This window comes from Salvelinus fontinalis, chromosome 6 (assembly GCF_029448725.1).
Source record: "Salvelinus fontinalis isolate EN_2023a chromosome 6, ASM2944872v1, whole genome shotgun sequence".
NCBI classification, from domain to species: domain Eukaryota; kingdom Metazoa; phylum Chordata; class Actinopteri; order Salmoniformes; family Salmonidae; genus Salvelinus; species Salvelinus fontinalis.
The window spans coordinates 49,327,820-49,349,921 of NC_074670.1; the positions used below are offsets into that span (position 1 = coordinate 49,327,820).

Sequence of the window (22,102 nt, forward strand, 5' to 3'; positions counted from 1 at the left end):
TTGTCAGTGTTAATTGTTCATTTTGTGTAAAAAGCATGTAAAATACTTGAAGTTAGGCGTCTATTTTTTTTCCATCTTTAAAACAACTGGGTCGCACTCATGAGTGTTTTATAGACCTGCCTTGTTTTTTTTATTGACTGAAATAGTGTGAAAATTGCATGCACCTGGGGTGTATTCATTATGGAAACCGTTTAAGAACCAAACCGAGCAACACGAGTTTCTATTGGACAAATTCAGGTAGGTCCCTCCCGGTTATGTTTGCAACATAGTCTGTGGAATGAATACTATTCACTAGGTAACAACACGAAGTAAACCGACTGTCCAATAGACAATATTTGCGTTGCTAAAAGTTTTCCGGTGTGCAGCAGCTGGCGAGTTTATTTGGCCACGAGGGACGCGATTCTCACCCAGTAATCACATCAATGAAAATTTAACAGGTCAATTCCACCACTATAACCTGATTTTTCATTATCTCTAGCACAATACCAGTGTTAAAGTATAAATGCGCCGTTTTCACTATGTTTTCTAGCCTCCCTCTGGCTAGAAACTTTTTGCAGATTTTGAAAACTTTCTATTCATCCTGTGATGTCAGAGAGAATCATTTTTTAGAACATTAGCGATCTTAAAAACACGCTGTTTTCACACATGTAGACACTGGTTTGGTCTTGGAGATAATGAATATGAGGTTGAAAATTGGCGGAATTACGCTTTAAGAACCGGCCTTCAGTCTGTGGCATGTGTGGTGGGAAAATGGCGGAGGCATTGGCAAGTATATCGGTGGTACATGACCAGACCAGCTGTCCAATCTGAGGGATCTGGTAGCTCTCACAGTTACTGCATGAGCTATGTTACACACTGTTGGAATGTGAAATCAAAATGGTGTCTATGTAAGAAGTGTTGAATTTCATGTTGTATATTTACATAAAATCTGAATAGTTCCCATGCCTGATATTACTGTACATTCCTTTTGTTGTTGTATGTGCCCTTTTTAATGTCAGACATTTCCTTCTCTTTCTGCATTCCTCCTAGGTAATTGAAAAATTGTCCCATGAAAATCATAATCTTGTATGTTAAAACAGAGTTTATATTGCTACTAACATTGTAATATTATGGTCTTCTACCAGTACATTGTGATTTATGGATTTCATGCATTTATGAACTTTATCTGTTTTGTGAATGTTGTGGATGCTAGCTAGCTACTGTACATTCTACCTACATGTCGTCATTGGGCTAGCATGGCTATTCATGTCTCCGGTTGTTAATTTATACTTTACGGAGGAGTTGGTGCATAAGGACAGCGCATTTAATTTATGTATGTTTGTTTATCCGGTATGTCATGTGTTTCTGTTTGTTATTTTGACGATATTTGTTTGCAAGTGAACGTCAGGCACTAACTGTACGTAACGCTTGGCTGTCATTTATGAAAGTTGACTAGCCCAGTCCCATAGGCTATATTCTACATTGCATCATTATCAAACGAGACATATGTTATTCTTATTTTCACACTGTCTATTGTATCCATGTGGAAGTGAGGAGTTGGTGCGTGAGGGCAACTCAACATTTAATTTATGAATGCTGTTGGTTTCTTTATCAGAATAAACCATCGACCTTGATCCTTTGGCCATATGTAAGCCGATCAAAATAATCTACACCAGTCTCATCTGCAGCTGCCCTCAGTGCAGAGACAAGGCCGGTGCTGAAGAAAATGTTTATGATGGTGAAGGTTATGGAGAAACTAATGACAGTCCAGGTCTCGACTTGAAGTCGACTGTTATGCTAGACCTGGCAACAAGGTGTATGATTTCTGCGTCAGTAAGAAACATAAAGCTATCAAGTACTGCCAAACTATTGTGACCTCATTTTGTGAAACTTCACAAGCCTCACCATAAAGTTTCCACCTTGCTAAAGGATAGGCCTACCCTAGTCGACGCCGTTCAAATGAAGATGAAAATCTGCCATAATCACAATAGAGTACTTGAAATGTACTGTCAATGGGATGACTACGGCATTTGTTACCAGAGATGGGCAGTATTTTTGTCTTTTACATATATTTTAACAACTGAGTATTTAGTCATTTGTATTTTCGGATGAACCGGCAGTAGTAGTTGGAGAACCATTGTAGTTCATTTACGGTGGTAGGTTTGGGCCAGTTAAGCATGGCTGTGACTTTGCCTTCGTCCATGTTGACCCCTCCTGGTGTCAGCACGAACCCTAGAAAGGTTACCGTAGTAACGTGAAAGGCCTTTTCTCAGCATTTCCGTAAAGTTGGTGGTCCTGTAGTTGTTGGAGGACCCGTTGCACATGCTGTACGTGTTCTGCAAGGGAGTGAGAGTAGATCAAGATATCGTCAATGTACACGATGATGAACTGGTTGATCATGTCCAGCAAAACTTAATTCATGAAGGACTGGAAGACTGCGTGAGACCGTAGGGCATAATCAGGTATTCCTAGTAACCCTTAGCGGTGATGAACCCCGGCTTCCACTCATCCCCACTTCGGATACGGACCAGGTTGTAGTAGATGGTAGCCTGTCCAACTTGTTCTAGTGCGGCCGGAATCAGAGGAAAAGGGAAGCGATTCTTGATGGTAAAGTCATTGAGTAATGATCTATGCAGGGACAGATACTACCATCCTTTTTCTTCACAAAAAAAGAAACTGGATGCAGCTGGAGACGTGGATGGACGGATGAATCCCATGTCGAGGGCCTCTTCTATATAGGTGTTCATAGCCTCATTCTTTGGGATGGACAAGGGGTAGATCCAACCCTTAGGGGTCGATGCCCCAGGAAGGAGGTCGATCGCGCAGTCCTCCGGGCGATGAGGGGGCAGAATGGACACCTTTTTCTTGCTGAAGACTCTCAGAAACTGGGCATATACAGGTGGGATGTGGGTTGGAATGGCAGACTCCGATCCTTCTATAGAGGTGGCTCGACTGAAGCGGTTCTTAAAACAGGTGGGAGACCATGACAGCAGTTCCCCTTGTCGCCAGGAGATGGCAGGGTCGTGAAGGTTTAGCCAGGGATGACATAGGATGAGGGGTTCTATAGGTGAAGACAACACCATTCACTGAATGACTTCAGAGTGAATGAGGCCAATCTGAAGGGTGATACATTCGGGCATGCGAGTCACAAGACCAGTTCTGAGAGGTTGTCCGTCCAGCGAAATAATCCTAAAGGGAGGATTAACAGGGATTAGTTTGACTCTTAACTGTTGTACCAATTGTTCGTCAATGACATTTCCTGCCCCCATTAGCAGAAAGAAGAGCTGGAATACCAAACTGCCTTTTGGTAATATTGAAAAATGTAGAGGTGCTTACCCAAGCGGAAGTGGAGGGGTTGTGTTCACCCCTTTGTGTGGGCTGAATCGGACAGCTAGTGAGTCGGTAGTTACTCTCCACAATAGAGGCACAGGTTTTCACATAACCTCGTCTCTCGGCAGGCATGAGAGGGGCGCGGCCGAGTTGCATGGGTTTGGGGCTATTGGACCATGGTGGACGAGAGAAGGGCGTGGAAGACTCGCAGGCAATGGGCGACTGTATAGGTCTGCGGTCCACCAATGGATATGGACATCCGGATGTATTGGTTGAGGTCTGTTAAATCTCCTCTGCAGCCAATCTCCTTTACCTATCCGGTAGACTGTAAGGAGAGCTGGTTCACTCCATCCACTGCCGGGCAGCCTTGGTGCAGAACTCAAGGGCATACTCAGTGGTGGACCGATGGCCCTGTCGCAGCTCACAGAACAGGTCCCCGGTGTGACGGCCTGAAACTGAATGGTCGAACACCTCCTTGAAGGAGGGAGTAGAAACGTGATTCAGAGGACAGATCAGAACTTTGAGAGGTCCACAGGGCTGTGACCTAATCCAGAGCTTTGCCTGTGAGTAGGGAGATGACAAAGTCCACCCTGTCTTTGTCAGAGGTGAAGTCAGCGGGGTGATGGTCTACGTACAGGTTACACTGCATGAGAAATCCTTGACATTTCCCTGGGGAGCCGTCGTATTTACTAGGCATGGATAGAGGGGAGGATGAATGAGAGGAGGCTGTGGCACCTGATATGGGTGAAGCAGGAATGGACTGGCGAAGGAGGTCGCAGAGTTCATCGATCCATTCCTCTTGTCGGGCTAGATGTAGCTGCAGCTCCGCTGAATCCGTCTGTCATTTTTGGTGAGGTATTCTGTACTGAACACGATAGGAGACAGAGAGCTGGTTTCAAGCGCAGAGCGCAGCAGGTGTTTATTGAAAGGGACCATAGGAGGAGGCAGATAGCTGGGTCCAGGGGTAGGCAGAAGGTCATACACGGTAGGTTCGAAAATGGCTAAAAAACTATCATACCCGGGAGGAGAGCAGGACAGGAACAACCAGCGCTAGGAAAGAAGTGTCTCGAAACAAACAATACCTCACAGTGATGGGATTCAAGGAACTGAACTAAATAGTGTGGTATGATGACATGCAGGTGTGTGAACAGGTGATTAGAATTCCGGTGATTGGGATCTGGAAAGTGGGCTGCGTTCCGGGGATCTAAGTGTTTGGGAGTGTGATTTGGACACAGACGTTACAGGACTGAACTACACTCCTATGTATTTTGTTACAAGATACTTTTGAGAGATGTAATTTACATCTTCAAAATACTTTTCTATACCATTTTTTAAATATTGGTTCACAATTTTGTGGCCCCCTTTCACCCTGCATTGGTAGCAGAAGTCTGATGGCACCATGGTGTGATAAGCCGGTCTGCTAAATGAACTATTGCAAAGCATGCTGAGTATTACTCTGCTCCCCGACCCCGAAACAAGAACAATAGTTATACCCAGTGTGCTTTGCAGTTAATTTTGGTATGTTTATCTTCTTATTACATTTACATTTTGGTCATTTAGGAGACACTCTTATCTAGACTGACTTACAGTCAGTGCATTCAACCAAGGTAGATAAACAACAACATATCACAGTCATAGCAAGTAAAACATTTCTGTAACCGTTACTGAGAATGTTGTTGCTATTCGGGACAGCTACTTGCAAATTTATTTCTGTATTTTAAAATACAAAATGTATGTATTTTAATTAAATACATTTCAAAATACAAGTATTTTGTAGTTTATTTTGACACATTGATCTTTATGGTATTTTGTCATTTTATTTTATAATTTTTTACCAACCCCTGTCTCTTACTTGTGCACCATGGATCAACACCATGGACAAATTGTTGTTGTAGCAGCAGGTCGTGCTGTGCAACAGGTGAGAATAGAACAAATTAGATATTTATCTCATGACTTCCATGCTGGTTGTCCCTGTTATCATCTTTTTTTCTTCTCCAATTTCAATTTTTTTGCCTGTGTATTTTGCAGGGTAGATACATCACCAGGACGGGTGACAAGTTGAGAGTGGCTTTTCATATTATTTTGTAAAGATGATATGAATTTCATGTAAAGCACCATCTCACATGTAACGTTAAGAGTTCTGTCTCTTGTCTCTCCATCTGTGTGTGACTACTACAAATGAAGTGAATAACATAGGTTAAAATGTAATTTGATTGATACTGTCTGATGTGTAAATGTGACAAAAACATTGATAAGTGAGAACTCTGTATTTTTGGGTTGCGCACAAGAGAGCCTTTTTGGCACACTCTGAGTGTAGTGCATTGCAATACAATCACGGTTGTTGAGGTGAAGGATTCAATTGAAGCCTTTACGGGAGGAAGCTCCATCATGGTTGTTGACATGAAGGATTAAGTTGAAACATTAGCAGGGGTGAATGACATTAAGTGAAACTCCAATTTAACTGTTCTCTTCATTTTATGAACTGAGCAGGAGCAAAGGACCGGTGAAGTTCCACATGGTAAAATTCTCTGTTCATTTCGTGAGCAGAGTGGAGGTGACAGACTCTGGTGAAGCCCTTTCTGACAGATTGTTTGGTTAATTTTTGTACGTTTTGATGGAACTCTATATGATACACTTTTTGTTTATTTTGTACAGTTGAAATTGGAAGTTTACATACACCTTAGCCAAATATATTTAAACTCAGTTTTTCACAATTCCAGACATTTAATCCTAGTAAAAATCCCCTGTCTTAGGTCAGTTAGGATCGCCACTTTATTTTAAGAATGTGAAATGTCAGAATAATAGTAGAGAGAATGATTTATTTCAGCTTTTATTTCTTTCATCACACTCCCAGTGGGTCAGAAGTTTACATACACATACACCCACACATTTCCTCTGGGATTAAGGTCAGGGCTTTGTAATGGTCACTCCAATACCTTGACTTTGTTGTCCTTAAGCTATTTTTCTACAACTTTGGAAGTATGCTTGGAGTCATTGTTCATTTGGAAGACCAATTTGCGAACAAGCTTTAACTTCCTGACTGATGTCTTGACATGTTGCTTCAATATATCCACATCATTTTCTTTCCTCATGATGCCATCTATTTTGTGAAGGGCACCAGTCCCTCCTGCAGCAAAGAACCCCCACAACATGATGCTGCCACCCCCGACCTTCACCGTTGGGATGGTGTTCTTCGGCTTGCAAGCACCCCTTTTTCCTCTAAACATATCGATGGTCATTATGGCCAAACAGTTCTATTTTTGTTTCATCAGACCAGAGGACATTTCTCCAAAAAGTACGATCTTTGTCCCCGTGTGCAGTTGCAAATCGTAGTCTGGCTTTTTTTTTTAGGTTTTGTAGAAGTGGCTTCTTCCTTGCTGAACGGCCTTTCAGGTTAAGTGGATATAGGACTCGTTTTACTGTGGATATAGATACTTTTGTACCAGTTTCCTCCAGGATCTTCACAAGGTCCTTTGCTGTTGTTCTGGGATTGATTTGCACTTTTCGCACTAAAGTATGTTCATCTCTAGGAGACAGAACACTTCTCCTTCCTGAGCGGTATGACGGCTGCGTGGTCCCATGGTGTTTATACTTGTGTACTATTGTTTGTACAGATGAACGTGGTACCTTCAGGCGTTTGGAAATTGCTCCCAAGGATGAACCAGACTTGTGGAGGTCTACAATTTTTTATTTTTTATGTCTTGGCTGATTTTTCTTTTGATTTTCCCATGATGTCAAGCAAAGAGCCACTGAGTTTGAAGGTAGGCCTTGAAATACATCCACAGGTACACCTCCAATTGACTCAAATTATGTCAATTAGCCTATCAGAAGCTTCTAAAGCCATGACATAATTTTCTGGAATTTTCCAAGCTGTTTAAAGTCACAGTCAACTTAGTGTATGTAAACTTCTGACCCACTGGAATTGTGATACAGTGAATTATAAGTGAACTAGTCTGTTTGTAAACAATTGTTGGAAAAATTACTTGTGTCATGCACAAAGTAGATGTCCTAACCGACTTGCCAAAACTATAGTTTGTAAACAAGAAATTTGTGGAGTGGTTGATAAACGAGTTGTAATGACTCCAACCTAAGTGTATGTAAACTTCAGACTTCAACTGTATAAGCAGGATAGCGAAAGGGTATGCATGAGCCGGCTATGTGTAATTGTACGTGTGACAGTATGATTCATTGAGTGAGTGTGTGACTCATATGGTTTAAGAGCAGCACTGGGGCTCGCGAAAGATATGTGTCGCTGACGCTGTCTATAGTGATAGTGATAGACAGTAGCCCTAATGTTAAAGTGATTCCTCCAGAGAGTTTGATGACCTGGGATGACCGCCACAATCAAGAAAGGTTTTTAGAATAGGCCTAAATTGAAATGGAGATGACGGCCAATGCTGAGTGCTTAAAAGTAACATAAGTTATATTTGTTCATCCTGAAGGAAATATTTAAAAATGATATCCAACGAAAAAGGGTTTAACCAGAGGTAGAGGTTTTTACATAGACAAGATTCATGGAACTCATGGCCTATCAGTTGAAGTTGAGTTAGTGGGGAGTGTTGACTGTATGGTTCATAGTATGAATGTGTTATTAGTAGCTTCTAGCAAGCACTCAGATAATACAATAGAGTGGTCATCTGAAACTAGTGTGTTAAAGATAAGCAGCTAAACAGACAGATGGGCTGCTTCTGGACCTGATATTTGGGGGAAATTTGCAAAGCACTATAAATTTGTCTCATTCTCCTAACATACAAATCACATGAGAATCGAAGGTCATTTCCATTCCGTTCCCCCTCCAGCACATCTAGGTTAAAGATAAGCTTCCCGTGGACTCGTAGATAAGCCTCCACCAGTGAAAGTGAGTGGTAGCCTACTCGCCTACTCGCTTAACTCAAACAGGCTGTAAGAGAAAATAGACCGCACAGCTAAGAATAGCAATAAATACATAAGATCGTCAACCTGGCTGACATGATGTTCTAATTATTATTAAATAAAATAATAATTTTGTGCTAAATATAATCTAGTTCCATTACATGAAACCACTGTCAAAGACTGAATCAAGTAGATGTTTTTTGTAGAATGAGGACTCCGAACTAAAAGAGCTGATAAACTGGCACCCCCGGATGTGTAAATAACAGATTTCATATTTTGACTATTGATTCTCCCAGGGACAGGAAGTATAGACAGCAAGCCGTACGTCAAATGTAACAGGCCTTGACGATAAGATGAGACTAGTGGAAAGAACTCTGGGATGGTTTCAACTTTAGTAGGTGTTATCGAGGCATCCTGCAGTGCCAGGTGCAGCAAGCTCGATTAAAAAAGGGACGCGAGGGACAAAATTAAGGCCTCCCAATATAGGAAGACAGCATATACAAACTAATTCAGAAAAAGGTGGAATTAAAATGTTTCATTAAGATTTTGAAGATTGATTAAGATTTAGCATAGTGAAAATGAACTAAAAGTTCATTTTCTCTACCAGGACTGATGGAATGTCCACTACTACCAAGTATTCTGATGAGTTCAACAAGGATTTTGTATCTCTCCTTTTGAAATTCTTCCAGAGGCACGCCACCTTGGGAGAACAAATTAGGTACCAGAAACCGGCTGTTAAAGGACCTCCCAATGTAGTAAGGCCTGGCCATTTGTTTGTAATTGTTTTGGGATTGCCAAAATTGTTTATTTGCAGTAGCGGGTTGATTGTTGATTGTGGGGGTCTTCACACTGGGGGGAAAAATGTAGCAATCTTGATTTTAAAGAAATGCATTGAGATATGTGTATGTACCAATCCCAGTTTTCCCATTTAAATGAAATAAATATTAATAAACATATGCTAACTTTACATGTCTCTCCAAGAATTACAAGTATAAATAAATATTAATACATGCAGCATAACAGACAAAATTTCTTACCTGGTCCATTTGAATGACAATGTTGTAAAATTGTCACATCCCGTAAGACCATCAAAAAAAGCCATGGGCTTTTTCTCCACACACTGTATTGTGTATCTAACTCAGGCAAAAGAAAATCCTGCTCCCCGGTCAAATTTTTTTTGACCATCTCTTACTAGCCTACAGCACATTTTCTATATTAGCGGGTTAGGGTGGAGCGCAGGCATCAGATTTTCAGTTTATCACATATTGTCAGGCAGTTGCAGATGGGTTATTAGCAATTGGGGGCGGGTGCGGGTGAACAAATAGCTGACCAGCACACCAGTAATGTGGGCTATCAAGATTGCCTCTGACTGGCAAGAACTCACAGGGGGTGTGGCCCAGGGAACACTGTTAGGTTCATTGATCTTCCTTGCAGGTATTGACAGTGCTGCCAGAGACAGTGACAATCGCTGGAAATATATGTTAATGATTTAAATTGAATCCATAATTGTACAGTGGATAATATCTCCACACCAAAAGCAACCTTAACTGGTCTATAAGAATAGATCCATAGAAGTGACATGGCCCTAAACCCTTTAAAATGGAAGATCCTGTTGGTAACATTTATGAGAAACTCACCCCCTTCATGTCCCCCTTATGATAGATGACAAAAATCTGCAAGTCTGTTAAAGTGTGTCATTGTGCATTTTTTTCGTGTCCATGGGCGTCACAACCAAACATTTCAGAGGCCCTCCTGTTGGCTGGTGACAAAATGTAGCTGTTTTAAAGGTAATTTCCTGCAATTCTATACATTTTGCCATGGCTTATGCTATCTGAGTGACTCAAACATTACAAAATCAATGGGGGCCCCATGCCATGATAAAATTACTCCTGAATGCTTAATTATTTTAATTTTAGAATCTCCCTAAACTGTTAGTTCTCAAAAATTATCTTATTGAAAAAAAAATATGGTCCATTATCTTTTCTACGTACATTATATCTGCTTTAAGTCATTTAAGTTTACACTGAAAAATTACTGTTTAGACATAGTCAGCACGAAAAACCACTTAGACGGCCCAGCCAAGACTTTTCTCTGCAGATAAAACCCTGATAAAATAATCTGCATTGGAAAGACCAAATTGAATCAATGATTTAACATACAGTGTAACGGTTGTCCTCCTCCTCTTCGGAAGAAGAGGTGATTGGACCAAAGCGCAGCGTTGTGATATGACATGATATTTATTAAACAAGACGAAAACTAAACACACTTGAGAATTTACAAAATAATAAACGAAGTCAACAGACCTGAACAAACGAACTTACATAAACACGAAGAACGCATGAACAGGTACCGACGACACAAACGAACGAACAAACGAAACAGTCCCGTGTGGTGCACAGACACAGACACGGAAGACAACCACCCACAACAAACAATGTGAAACAACCTACCTATATATGGTTCTCAATCAGAGGAAAACGTAAACCACCTGCCTCTGATTGAGAGCCATACAAGGTCAATTAACATGGCGGATCCTAACAATTAACATGGATGGCGGATCCTGGCTGGCTGGCTCTGGTGGATCCTGGCTGGCTGGCTCTGGCGGATCCTGGCTGGCTGACGGCTCTGGCGGATCCTGGCTGGATGACGGCTCTGGCGGATCCTGGCTGGATGACGGCTCTGGCGGATCCTGGCTCGGATGACGGCTCTGGCGGATCCTGGCTGGATGACGGCTCTGGCGGATCCTGGCTGGATGACGGCTCTGGCGGATCCTGTCTGGCGGAAGGCTCTGGCTGATCCTGTCTGGCGGAAGGCTCTGGCTGATCCTGTCTGGCGGAAGGCTTTGGCTGCTCCTGTCTGGCGGAAGGCTCTGGCGGCTCCTGTCTGGCGGACGGCTCTGGCGGCTCCTCTCTGGCGGACGGCTCTGAAGGCTCATGGCAGACGGGCAGCTTTGCAGGGTCAGTACAGACGGGCGGCTTTGAAGGCTCAGTACAGACGGGCAGTTCATGCGGCGCTTGGCAGACGGACAGTTCAGACGGCGTTGGGCAGACGGGCAGTTCAGGCGCCGTTGGGCAGACGGGCAGTTCAGGCGCCGCTGGGCAGACGGGCAGTTCAGGCGCCGCTGGGCAGACGGGCAGTTCAGGCGCCGCTGGGCAGACGGGCAGTTCAGGCGCCGCTGGGCAGACGGGCAGTTCAGGCGCCGCTGGGCAGACGGGCAGTTCAGGCGCCGCTGGGCAGACGGGCAGTTCAGGCGCCGCTGGGCAGACGGCAGACTCTGGCCGGCTGAGACGCACTGTAGGCCTGGTGCGTGGTGCCGGAACTGGAGGTACCGGGCTAAAGACACGCACCTTCAGGCTAATGCGGGGAACAACATGGCACAATGGACTCTCAAGGCGTACTATAGGCCTGGTGCGTGGTACCGGCACTGGTGGTACCGGGCTGAGGGCACGCACATCAGGGCGAGTACGGGGAGAAGGAGCAGTGCGTACAGGGCTCTGGAAACGCACTGGAAGCCTGGTGCGTGGTGTAGGCACTGGTGGTACTGGGCTGGGAGGTGGCGCCGGAAATACCGGACCGTGCAGGCGTACTGGCTCCCTTGAGCACTGAGCCTGCCCAACCTTACCTGGTTGTATGCTCCCCGTCGCCTGACCAGTGCGGGGAGGTGGAATAACCCGCACCGGGCTATGTAGGCGAACCGGGGACACCATGCGTAAGGCTGGTGCCATGTAAGCCGGCCCGAGGAGACGTACTGGTGGCCAGATATGTAGGGCCGGCTTCATGACATCCGGCTCAATACTCAATCTAGCCCTGCCAGTGCGGGGAGGTGGAATAACCCGCAGCGGGCTATGCACACGTACAGGAGACACCATGCGCTCTACTGCGTAACACGGTGTCTGCCCGTACTCTCGCTCTCCACGGTAAGTACAGGGAGTAGGCGCAGGTCTCCTACCTGACTTCGCCACTCTCCCTTTTAGCCCCCCCCCCCCCCCCCCCCCAAGACATTTTTGGGGTTTACTCACAGGCTTCCTACCGCGTCGTTGTGCTGCCTCCATTCGCCGGTATCCCTCCTCGCACTGCGCCAGAGAATCCCAGGCGGGCTCTGGCATTCGCCCTGGATCGATCGCCCACCTGTCAATCTCCTCCCACGTAGTGTAGCCCAGATCCTTCTCCTGCTTCTGAGCTAGCTCCTCGAAACGCCGCCTCTCTGCTTTCGCTGCCTCCAGCTCAGCTTTGGGGTGGCGATATTCTCCTGGTTGAGCCCAGGGTCCCTTTCCGTCCAATATTTCCTCCCAAGTCCACGAGTCCTGGTTCTTTGGCCGCTGCTGCTGGTTCCTCTCACGCTGCTTGATCCCTGGTAGGTGGGTGGTTCTGTAACGGTTGTCCTCCTCCTCTTCGGAAGAAGAGGAGGAGTAGGGATTGGACCAAAGCGCAGCGTTGTGATATGACATGATATTTATTAAACAAGACGAAAACTAAACACACTTGAGAATTTACAAAATAATAAACGAAGTCAACAGACCTGAACAAACGAACTTACATAAACACGAAGAACGCATGAACAGGTACCGACGACACAAACGAAACAGTCCTGTGTGGTGCACAGACACAGACACGGAAGACAACCACCCACAACAAACAATGTGAAACAACCTACCTATATATGGTTCTCAATCAGAGGAAAACATAAACCACCTGCCTCTGATTGAGAGCCATACAAGGTCAATTAACACTGACACTTAACATAGAACAAACAACACAGACTGCCCACCCAGCTCACGTCCTGACCCACTAAACACAACTATACAAAAGGAAAACAAGGTCAGGAACGTGACATACAGTGGGGCAAAAAAGTATTTAGTCAGCCACCAATTATGCAAGTTCTCCCACTTAAAAAGATGAGAGAGGCCTGTAATTTGAATGAATTTATTTGCAAATTATGGTGGAAAATAAGTATTTGGTCACCTACAAACAAGCAAGATTTCTGGCTCTCACAGACCTGTAACTTCTTCTTTAAGAGGCTCCTCTGTCCTCCATTCGTTACCTGTATTAATGGCACCTGTTTGAACTTGTTATCAGTATAAAAGACACCTGTCCACAACCTCAAACAGTCACACTCCAAACCCCACTATGGCCAAGACCAAAGAGCTGTCAAAGGACACCAGAAACAAAATTGTAGACCTGCACCAGGCTGGGAAGACTGAATCTGCAATAGGTAAGCAGCTTGGTTTGAAGAAATCAACTGTGGGAGCAATTATTAGGAAATGGAAGACATACAAGACCACTGATAATCTCCCTCGATCTGGGGCTCCACGCAAGATCTCACCCCGTGGGGTCAAAATGATCACAAGAACGGTGAGCAAAAATCCCAGAACCACACGGTGAATGACCTGCAGAGAGCTGGGACCAAAGTAACAAAGCCTACCATCAGTAACACACTACGCCGCCAGGGACTCAAATCCTGCAGTGCCAGACGTGTCCCCCTGCTTAAGCCAGTACATGTCCAGGCCCGTCTGAAGTTTGCTAGAGAGCATTTGGATGATCCAGAAGAAGATTGGGAGAATGTCATATGGTCAGATGAAACCAAAATATAACTTTTTGGTAAAAACTCAACTCGTCGTGTTTGGAGGACAAAGAATGCTGAGTTGCATCCAAAGAACACCATACCTACTGTGAAGCATGGGAGTGGAAACATCATGCTTTGGGGCTGTTTTTCTGCAAAGGGACCAGGACGACTGATCCGTGTAAAGGAAAGAATGAATATGTCCATGTATCGTGAGATTTTGAGTGAAAACCTCCTTCCATCAGCAAGGGCATTGAAGATGAAACGTGGCTGGGTCTTTCAGCATGACAATGATCCCAAACACACCGCCCGGGCAACGAAGGAGTGGCTTCGTAAGAAGCATTTCAAGGTCCTGGAGTGGCCTAGCCAGTCTCCAGATCTCAAACCCATAGAAAATCTTTGGAGGGAGTTGAAAGTCCGTGTTGCCCAGCAACAGCCCCAAAACATCACTGCTCTAGAGGAGATCTGCATGGAGGAATGGGCCAAAATACCAGCAACAGTGTGTGAAAACCTTGTGAAGACTTACAGAAAACGTTTTACCTCTGTCATTGCCAACAAAGGGTATATAACAAAGTATTGAGATAAACTGTTATTATTGACCAAATACTTATTTTCCACCATAATTTGCAAATAAATTCATAAAAAATCCTACAATGTGATTTTCTGGATTTTCTTTTCTCATTTTGTCTGTCATAGTTGAAGTGTACCTATGATGAAAATTACAGGCCTCTCTCATCTTTTTAAGTGGGAGAACTTGCACAATTGGTGGCTGACTAAATACTTTTTTGCCCCACTGTACCGCAAATGGACCTGGTATCCATCTACATGTGCTATGTTTGACCCTGCCTAGAGTATGTCGCACCAGCTTGGCACAGCTCCTTGACTCAAGGCCTCTCTGACCAACTCGAGCACATACAGAAGCGTGCTTGCAGAAGCAGCCTCGGCACGGCATTTCCTGGATACAAGGATACTCTGACTTCACTATCACTGCCCTTACTCCATAAGCGAAGAGAGAAACTGTGCCTGGACTTTACTATCTTCCTGTTCAAGTCCCCCTTCAGAGACTGGTTACCCGCCTGTCGAGGACAAGTGTCAGGCAGATCCACCCGAAGAACCCACCTTCTCTCTATTCCAGAGGCCAAGACTGAGAGATATTAAAAGTGACACACCCTACCTATGCAAATTATTCAACAAAAGTCTTTCAGTCTCATTAATTAATGCCATGAATTTGACTTGTGATTGCAACTTGAACGTGTTTTTGTGTATGCATTGTAATGTACAGTGCAAAGTACAGTGCATTCAGACCCCTTGACTTTTTCCATATTTTGTTACGTTACAGCCTTATTCTAAAATGGTTTGGATTGTATTTTTTTCTTCATCAATCTACACACAATACCCCATAATGACAAAGCAAAAACTTTTTTTAGAAATGTTTGCAAATGTATTAAAAAATTCTTTAATATCACGTTTACAAAAGTATTCAGACCCTTTACTCAGTACTTTGTTGAGGCACGTTTGGCAGCGATTACACCCTTAAGTCTTCTTGGGTATGACGCTACAAGCTTGGCACACCTGTATTTCAGGAGTGTCTCCCATTCTTCTCTGACGATCCTCTCAAGCTCTGTCAGGTTGGATGGGGAGCGTCGCTGCACAGCAATTTTCAGGTCTCTCCAGAAATGTTAGATCTGGGCCACTCAAGGACATTCAGAGACTTGTCCCGAAGCCACTCCTGCGTTGTCTTGGGTGTGTGCTTAGGGTCGTTGTCCTGTTGGAAGGTGAAGCTTCGCCCCAGTCTGAGGTCCTGAGCGCTCTGGAGCAGGTTTTCATCAAGGATCACTCTGTACTTTGCTCCATTCATCTTTCCTTCAATCCTGACTAGTCTCCCAGTCCCTGCTGCTGAAAAACATCCACACAACATGATGCTGCCACCACCATGCTTCAACGTAGGGATGGTGCCAGGTTTCCTCCAGACATGACGCTTAGCATTCAGGCCACAGTGTTCAATCTTTGCTTCATCAGACCAGATAATCTTGTTTCTCATGGTCTGAGAGTCCTTTAGGTGCCTTTCTGCAAACTCCTAGCGGGCTGTCATGTAGTGGCTTCCGTCTGGCCCCTCTACCATAAAGTTCTGATTGGTGGAGTGCTGAGGAGATGGTTGTCCTTCTGGAAGGTTCTCCCATCTCCACAGAGGAACTCTTGACCTCTGTCAGAGTGACCATCGGGTTCTTGGTGACCTCCCTGACTAAGGCCCTTTTCCCCCGATTGCTCAGTTTGGCTGGGCGGCCAGCTCTAGGAAGAGTCTTGGTGGTTCCAAACTTCTTCCATTTAATAATGATGGAGGCCACTGTGTTCTTGGGATCTTCAATGCTGCAGAAATGTTATAGTACCCTTCCCCAGATCTGTACCTCGACACAATCCTACCTCGGGGCTCTACAGACAATTCATTCAACCTCATGGCTTGGTTTCTTCTCCGACATGCACTGTCAACTGTGGGACCTTATATAGACAGGTGTGGGCCTATCCAAATCATGTCCAATCAATGGAATTTATCACAGGTGGACTCCAATCAAGGATGATCAATGGAAACAGGATGCACCTGAGCTCAATTTCGAGTCTGATAGCAAAGGGTCTGAATACTTATGTGAATAAGGTATTTCTGTTTTTTTTTGTAATACATTTGCAAAAAGGTCAAAAAAAACTTTTTTGCTTTGTCATTATGGGTTATTGTGTGTAGATTGATGAAGATTTTTATTTTATTTGATCAATTTTAGAATAAGGCTGTAACGTAACAAAATGTGGAAAAAGTCAATGGGGTCTGAATACTTTCCAAATGCACTGTATTTCAGTGTCGTTGACTGCGATGTGGATATCAGTAAAAACTTGAACTCTAACTTTTATTAAATGTAATGTCAAACTCATTTTTATATATTAAATCACTTACTAAATACAGCTATGAATACCTATAACCATACTATCCCAGCAATCACAGCAATGCAATCCCTGTTCATAAATGAGCATGTTTTTTGAGTTATTTCTACCATATTATGTATCTGCTTGAATTTACCACTCGTTTCAGCATGGATGTGGCTTGTGTTGAAATGAACACCAGATGCCAGTATTGTAAACCCCTAGTGATTTCTAAAAGGCTGTGACTCACACAGAGCCTTTAGAAAATAGACCCCAATTATCCTATGGATCCAATTGTCTCACACAATTTGTGGCCAAGGTAACTTTTCAAGTCAGTCCACTTCTGTATTTTCATATGACAGCATGTCATTAATTATTTATGAAGCAAGACTGTCCTTCCCGTTCAGTGTACACTGAAAACTTTCAACTGTCATAGTTTCAAGTATTCTAGTTAATCATGTCAGCCGTTTCATTGTGTGCTTGTATCTTATTTAGTAGGCCTAGCCTATGAGAGCAAAAGTAGGATAGGACTCATGATAAATAGGCACATAAGGCCTACTATACTGTAGACTATTACATAATAGGGTAATAGGCTAATAATAATAAAATATATTTTTATAAACGAGTGCATTGAAATTACCATTCATGATTAGAACTAAAATAATTGCCATATACAAACACCGATTCACTCATTATGATTTTTGAAACAATGTATCAAGCTTAAATACACGGTAACATTACTGTGGGTCTTTGCTGCGTACAAGCTCACGAAATAATGTGCTCTCTGATTGGTTTTTATCACTGTCAGTAACCTAAAGTTAACGCCCAATTTATTCAATACTATCCTATTGCGCCATTGATATCGTGAAGTGGGAGAGGTCGTTTTTTCTAGCCGGCGTGCCGACTATAAAGCTCCACGTCAGGCTACAAAAGCCGAGGACGTCTATACATACTTGTTCTTGTACGGGCGGGTGGAGCAAGGAATATAATCAAGAAAGAGTTTGCACAGGTCAGTATTTGTTTTGTTCAAGACTTACGGTTTATTTGGGCGTTCTCAGTTTTCTGTAAATATGGCAAGGTCAAGTAGCTACTATACAAGATTTTACAGGAAGCGCTACCGGTTAAATGTATAACGCCTTGCTGTTTGTTCCCTACATTGCGGGGAAATGTTTCTGATCGCGTAGGCTACCTTCGTTTTTAGTGTGGGCATTCTGTTCTGTGTCTAGGCATCCCAAACCACAGCCTACTCTGGTACGCAGTAGTCAGATTAATCCTTTAAGCCCTGTCTATGAAGTGGCTCTTCATTCTGTTCATGTCTCCATTTACTGTTGTGTAGCCACGCTTATTTTACCAGCTGAAAATGTCATACGCAGACAATGGTGGTGCATGCCTTTTGCTGCGTTCTTAGTGGGCTGATGTGATGGCCTATTATTTAGGCCATGGCTGTATTCTGGGTGGCTGTATTCTGTTGACCAAAGGCCTTTGTTTATTGCTCTGGGATGCAATATTCTTTCTTTTTGTATACCTTTGTCTCATGGCTTCAATGTTTCTATTTCCAGTGACATTTGGATCATCAGTCAGCCTTAACATCAAACTTTTCCTTACTCCACCTGTTTCCTGCAAACCCAAGTCTTGCCAAAACCTCCACAATGATGCAAATTAGCAGTGACCCGGCCAGCAACAAGAACTCCCTCCTCAATGTGATGCACCGCTTCATCGCTGCAACCAACAACATGGATGAGACCATCATGGTACCCAGCCTGTTGCGGGATGTGCCCCTGGAGGTGCAAGAGAGCCAGCAGGTTGAGGTGGTGGAGAACAACGAGCCTCCTTACCCTAACAAGCAGAAGGACATGTACGAGCACTACCTCCTCCTCAAGTCCATCAAGAACGACATGGAGTGGGGCCTGCTGAAGAGGGAGATGAGCGGTGGGGCCAGCTTCCTGGAAATGGCTGTCAAGCAAGAGGAGCAGCAGTTGATAATTGGGGAGCTCCCTGGTGAAGAGGGCTCTGATCTGGAAGGCCAGTTCCACTACCACCTCAGGGGACTGTTTGGCGTCCTGTCAAAACTCACAGTGCAAGCAGACCACCTCACCAACCGCTACAAGAGGGAGATCGGAGGTGGTAACTTCATGAGATAGGGTCACTTTTGACTGACCTTGGACTGCTTGACTCACAAACACAAAGGGGTGTTATCTGAGACTTAGTGCAACTGACCAAGGACCGGTGTACTGACCAGGGCCTGGTTTCCCAGGAGCATCTCAAGGCTTGTTAATGGTTAGAACCATAGGATCCTATGGTTCTAATGATGAACTTAGCCTAAAGATTATTTTGGGATGCCGGGCCCTGAGCTACTTGACTTTCAATCCTGACTTGAGTAGTGACACACCACCCCCTCTCTCGTCCCTTGCTTCCCAAAGCTCCACTAATCATACATTTTAAACCAATCTGACACCTGCACATGTTCCTGAATATTTAAGGTCATGTCTGATTTGTTGAACTGTGCATTGTAAGTTTATCAGAGTTGACATTTCATGCTTATTGGCTGTTTACAGAGTTGTTGGTATCGTATTTGGAGTCTCGTTGACTCATGGCTCTGGTAGGTAGATAACCGTCAGTCTTCATTTCAAGTCCAAACATTCAATGTGGATTCACGTGTATGTCAATGGAACTGGGTGTCTGTATGCCATGTCTTTTGTAAATGTCTCTAAAAAGGTTTGACTGCAGGAGTATTTAGAATGCTGGTTGTTCTGTCCCTCCTTAAAATGTAAAGCACACTTTAGCATCTGGACTTGTTTTAAGGGCCTTTTTTAATAAATAATAAAGTTATGATATATTCATGTCTCTGTAGCACTCCTGATGAAACATGCTGTGCCTTGAATTTTTTTAATTCATTCAAGTCCTGCTCCGATGCCCATCTTGTCCACATTGTCTGATGGGTATAAAAATGTCAACCGACCCATTTGAGTGACGGTATTGTAACACTATTCCTTTCTGTGTTGTCCTTGGTTATTTCAATTTTTATATTGTGCACAAATGCAGTACAACTAAATAAAGAATTAAACTCCTGTTTGTATTCAGCTCAAATTTGTGTGCAGCTAATGTCAAGGAGTGGTATTGACTAGACTTGTTAAGGATCAATGGATATGCCATTTTCATTCTAGTTTTGTCCCTGGTTTAGTTCTGTCTATATAGCGTAGGCTCTCGCTTGGTCACCATTCCAAATGTTACTTGCTGATTTTTGTGGCAGATTCCTGTTAAGACTAGAAGCTGACTGACATGCTATAACATGAGCACTGATTTCTGTACGCATAGTACAATTGCTGTTGTCTTTGTTAAAATACAGGCTCCTTGACAGTTTAAAGCAAGTCTGGGCACTAACTTGCATCGTATGAGGTTTATGGAGCATCATGAGCCCTGGCACTTGCCCTGGAATGACCTTGGGTGAACAGTGATGCAGTTATTGTCAATCTGTTAGTAATATTTACATTGGAAGGGAAACTTCAAGCTGGGTTATATGTGGTCATTTGACCCTTAACTATTTCCTGCGTTGAGCTCATGGCTCAATCCCCAAAGGTATGACTTCTCATGCAAATGACGGGGGCATTTTTGCTGCAGTGGGCCTGGTTAAGGAAATGTAGGTTTATAACTAATTTACAGTGCTTTCGTATGCCATTGAGTCGTAAACATATGACTGATTTAACCTAGAGTTCATGACTGTTTTCCTTGTTCCTCGGTCAAATCAATGGCTTTTTAACAAGTTACCTCAACAATCAGCTGGCAATTGTTCAACCTGCATATCACACAATCTTGTTTGACTCAGATGAGATGGGATTAATAAAAAGTAACATACAGCTATAAAATGATGGCATAAATCTGTGTTTTGACCTAAAGAATATTGCACTGTTTAATCATTAACACTTCTCAAAGTGCTGAATCAAGACCATTACTTTCAATACATTGTTCTCTTAAAATATAGGTCATTGAATTACTTGAATCAAATGTATGTATAAAGCTCTTACATCAGATGTCACAGACCTTCTACAGAAACCCAGCCTAAAACCCCAAAGAGTAAGCAATGCAGATGTAGACGCAATTAACACAATGGAGTCATTATCCGCTATCATTTGTAAAATCAACACAAAATATATAGGTCAGAAATGATTGAAGATGAGCAAAAAATACATAATACACACCCTGAGCTATATTGTATGCTCAAAATGTAAATTATTTTAAGGGTCAGGGTGCTGGAGTATTGAAAACGGGTGCCGGTACTATCAACCCCTATCTTTTAGAGAATTTTTAGTACTTAATCTCTGAGTATTTTTTTGAGTGTACAATATAGCTCACTATTTGTATTATTTTACAATTTTTTTGCTCATATTTATAAAAGATGCCAATAATTTTAGACCTCAATATATCTATCTATGCTTGATGTGTGTCAAACACAAATTATCCATATGGCTTCCTCAAACGGCAATCTCCCACCTCCATCACCCTCTCAACCCCTTCCCTTAGCAACAGCTCCACCAACAGCAGCCAATAGGGTAACAATGCTTTTTTTCTCTCTCAAAGGCACAGCAGTGATTAAAAGATTGCAGACAGAGGGACAGGACGGGTGAGAGAGCACTGCTAAAAGGGCTACTCTAACCCAACACAAAGCACATTGGGGCATGAAAGGCTCATGTATTAGGCTACGACTACGAGAGCACATTTATATGAAGCTGGGTTCCTGAGTCTTCTCTGTAGATGCTCTCAATGTATGTCGGGAAATATCTGGACAACAAAATTGCTGTAGCAAAGTTAGTCAATCCTTCAGCCCACTCAAGTGAACTGGGTCAACCACACATTTTGGGACAGCTGGTTAGGCTGTTGATAGTGAATGGAAATTGGGTTTCTTCACGTTACGTCCCCACGACTGTTGGCTATCAGAGAGGATAAATTGTCTGTGTGGGGGAGACATTTAGCACCATTTGTTGATATAGTCAATGGACTCAAGTGGAGATTATTGTTGACCTTTGTCTGTGGAGCGTGACTGGATTAATACAGTGATCCAAACAAAATGGGGTTAATTTCTCAGTCAATTCAGGATCAGAACTGAAATTAAATGAATGAATTGAAAATGTACTTTCAAGAAATTAAAACGTTTTTTAATAGCATAATATCTGAATCCCTTTCCTAAATGGCGTGAGGCCCCTATAGTCACATGGCTCAGCACTGACCAATTGGAGCAACTAAATGTCTTCAGAAACGCTGTACAACAAAGGGGTACGATCACACTCATTGCCTCTCCGCTTTGAGTAAGTTTCACATGGTGTGGTTGTGATACATTTCACCATGGTCTGTCAGCAATTGTGACATGATTATGAACCAAGAGTCACGTTTGAAAACACTGCAATATTTCTTGTCTACATATGGTCTGTGAGTGTCCGACAAATGCAGTGACAGTTGAAT

The 22,102-nt window shown here is 43.4% G+C and overlaps 1 protein-coding gene across 1 annotated transcript; it reads left to right on the plus strand.

Moving 5' to 3' along the window:
- The first annotated feature begins 17,530 nt into the window (after positions 1–17,530).
- LOC129858006 (mid1-interacting protein 1-like) lies at positions 17,531–19,716 on the plus strand. Its single transcript, XM_055926842.1, has 2 exons — positions 17,531–17,657; positions 18,208–19,716. Exon 2 carries the CDS (start codon positions 18,298–18,300, stop codon positions 18,787–18,789), a length of 492 nt encoding a protein of 163 aa, XP_055782817.1. The 5' UTR covers positions 17,531–17,657; positions 18,208–18,297; the 3' UTR covers positions 18,790–19,716.
- Positions 19,717–22,102: the final 2,386 nt, after the last annotated feature.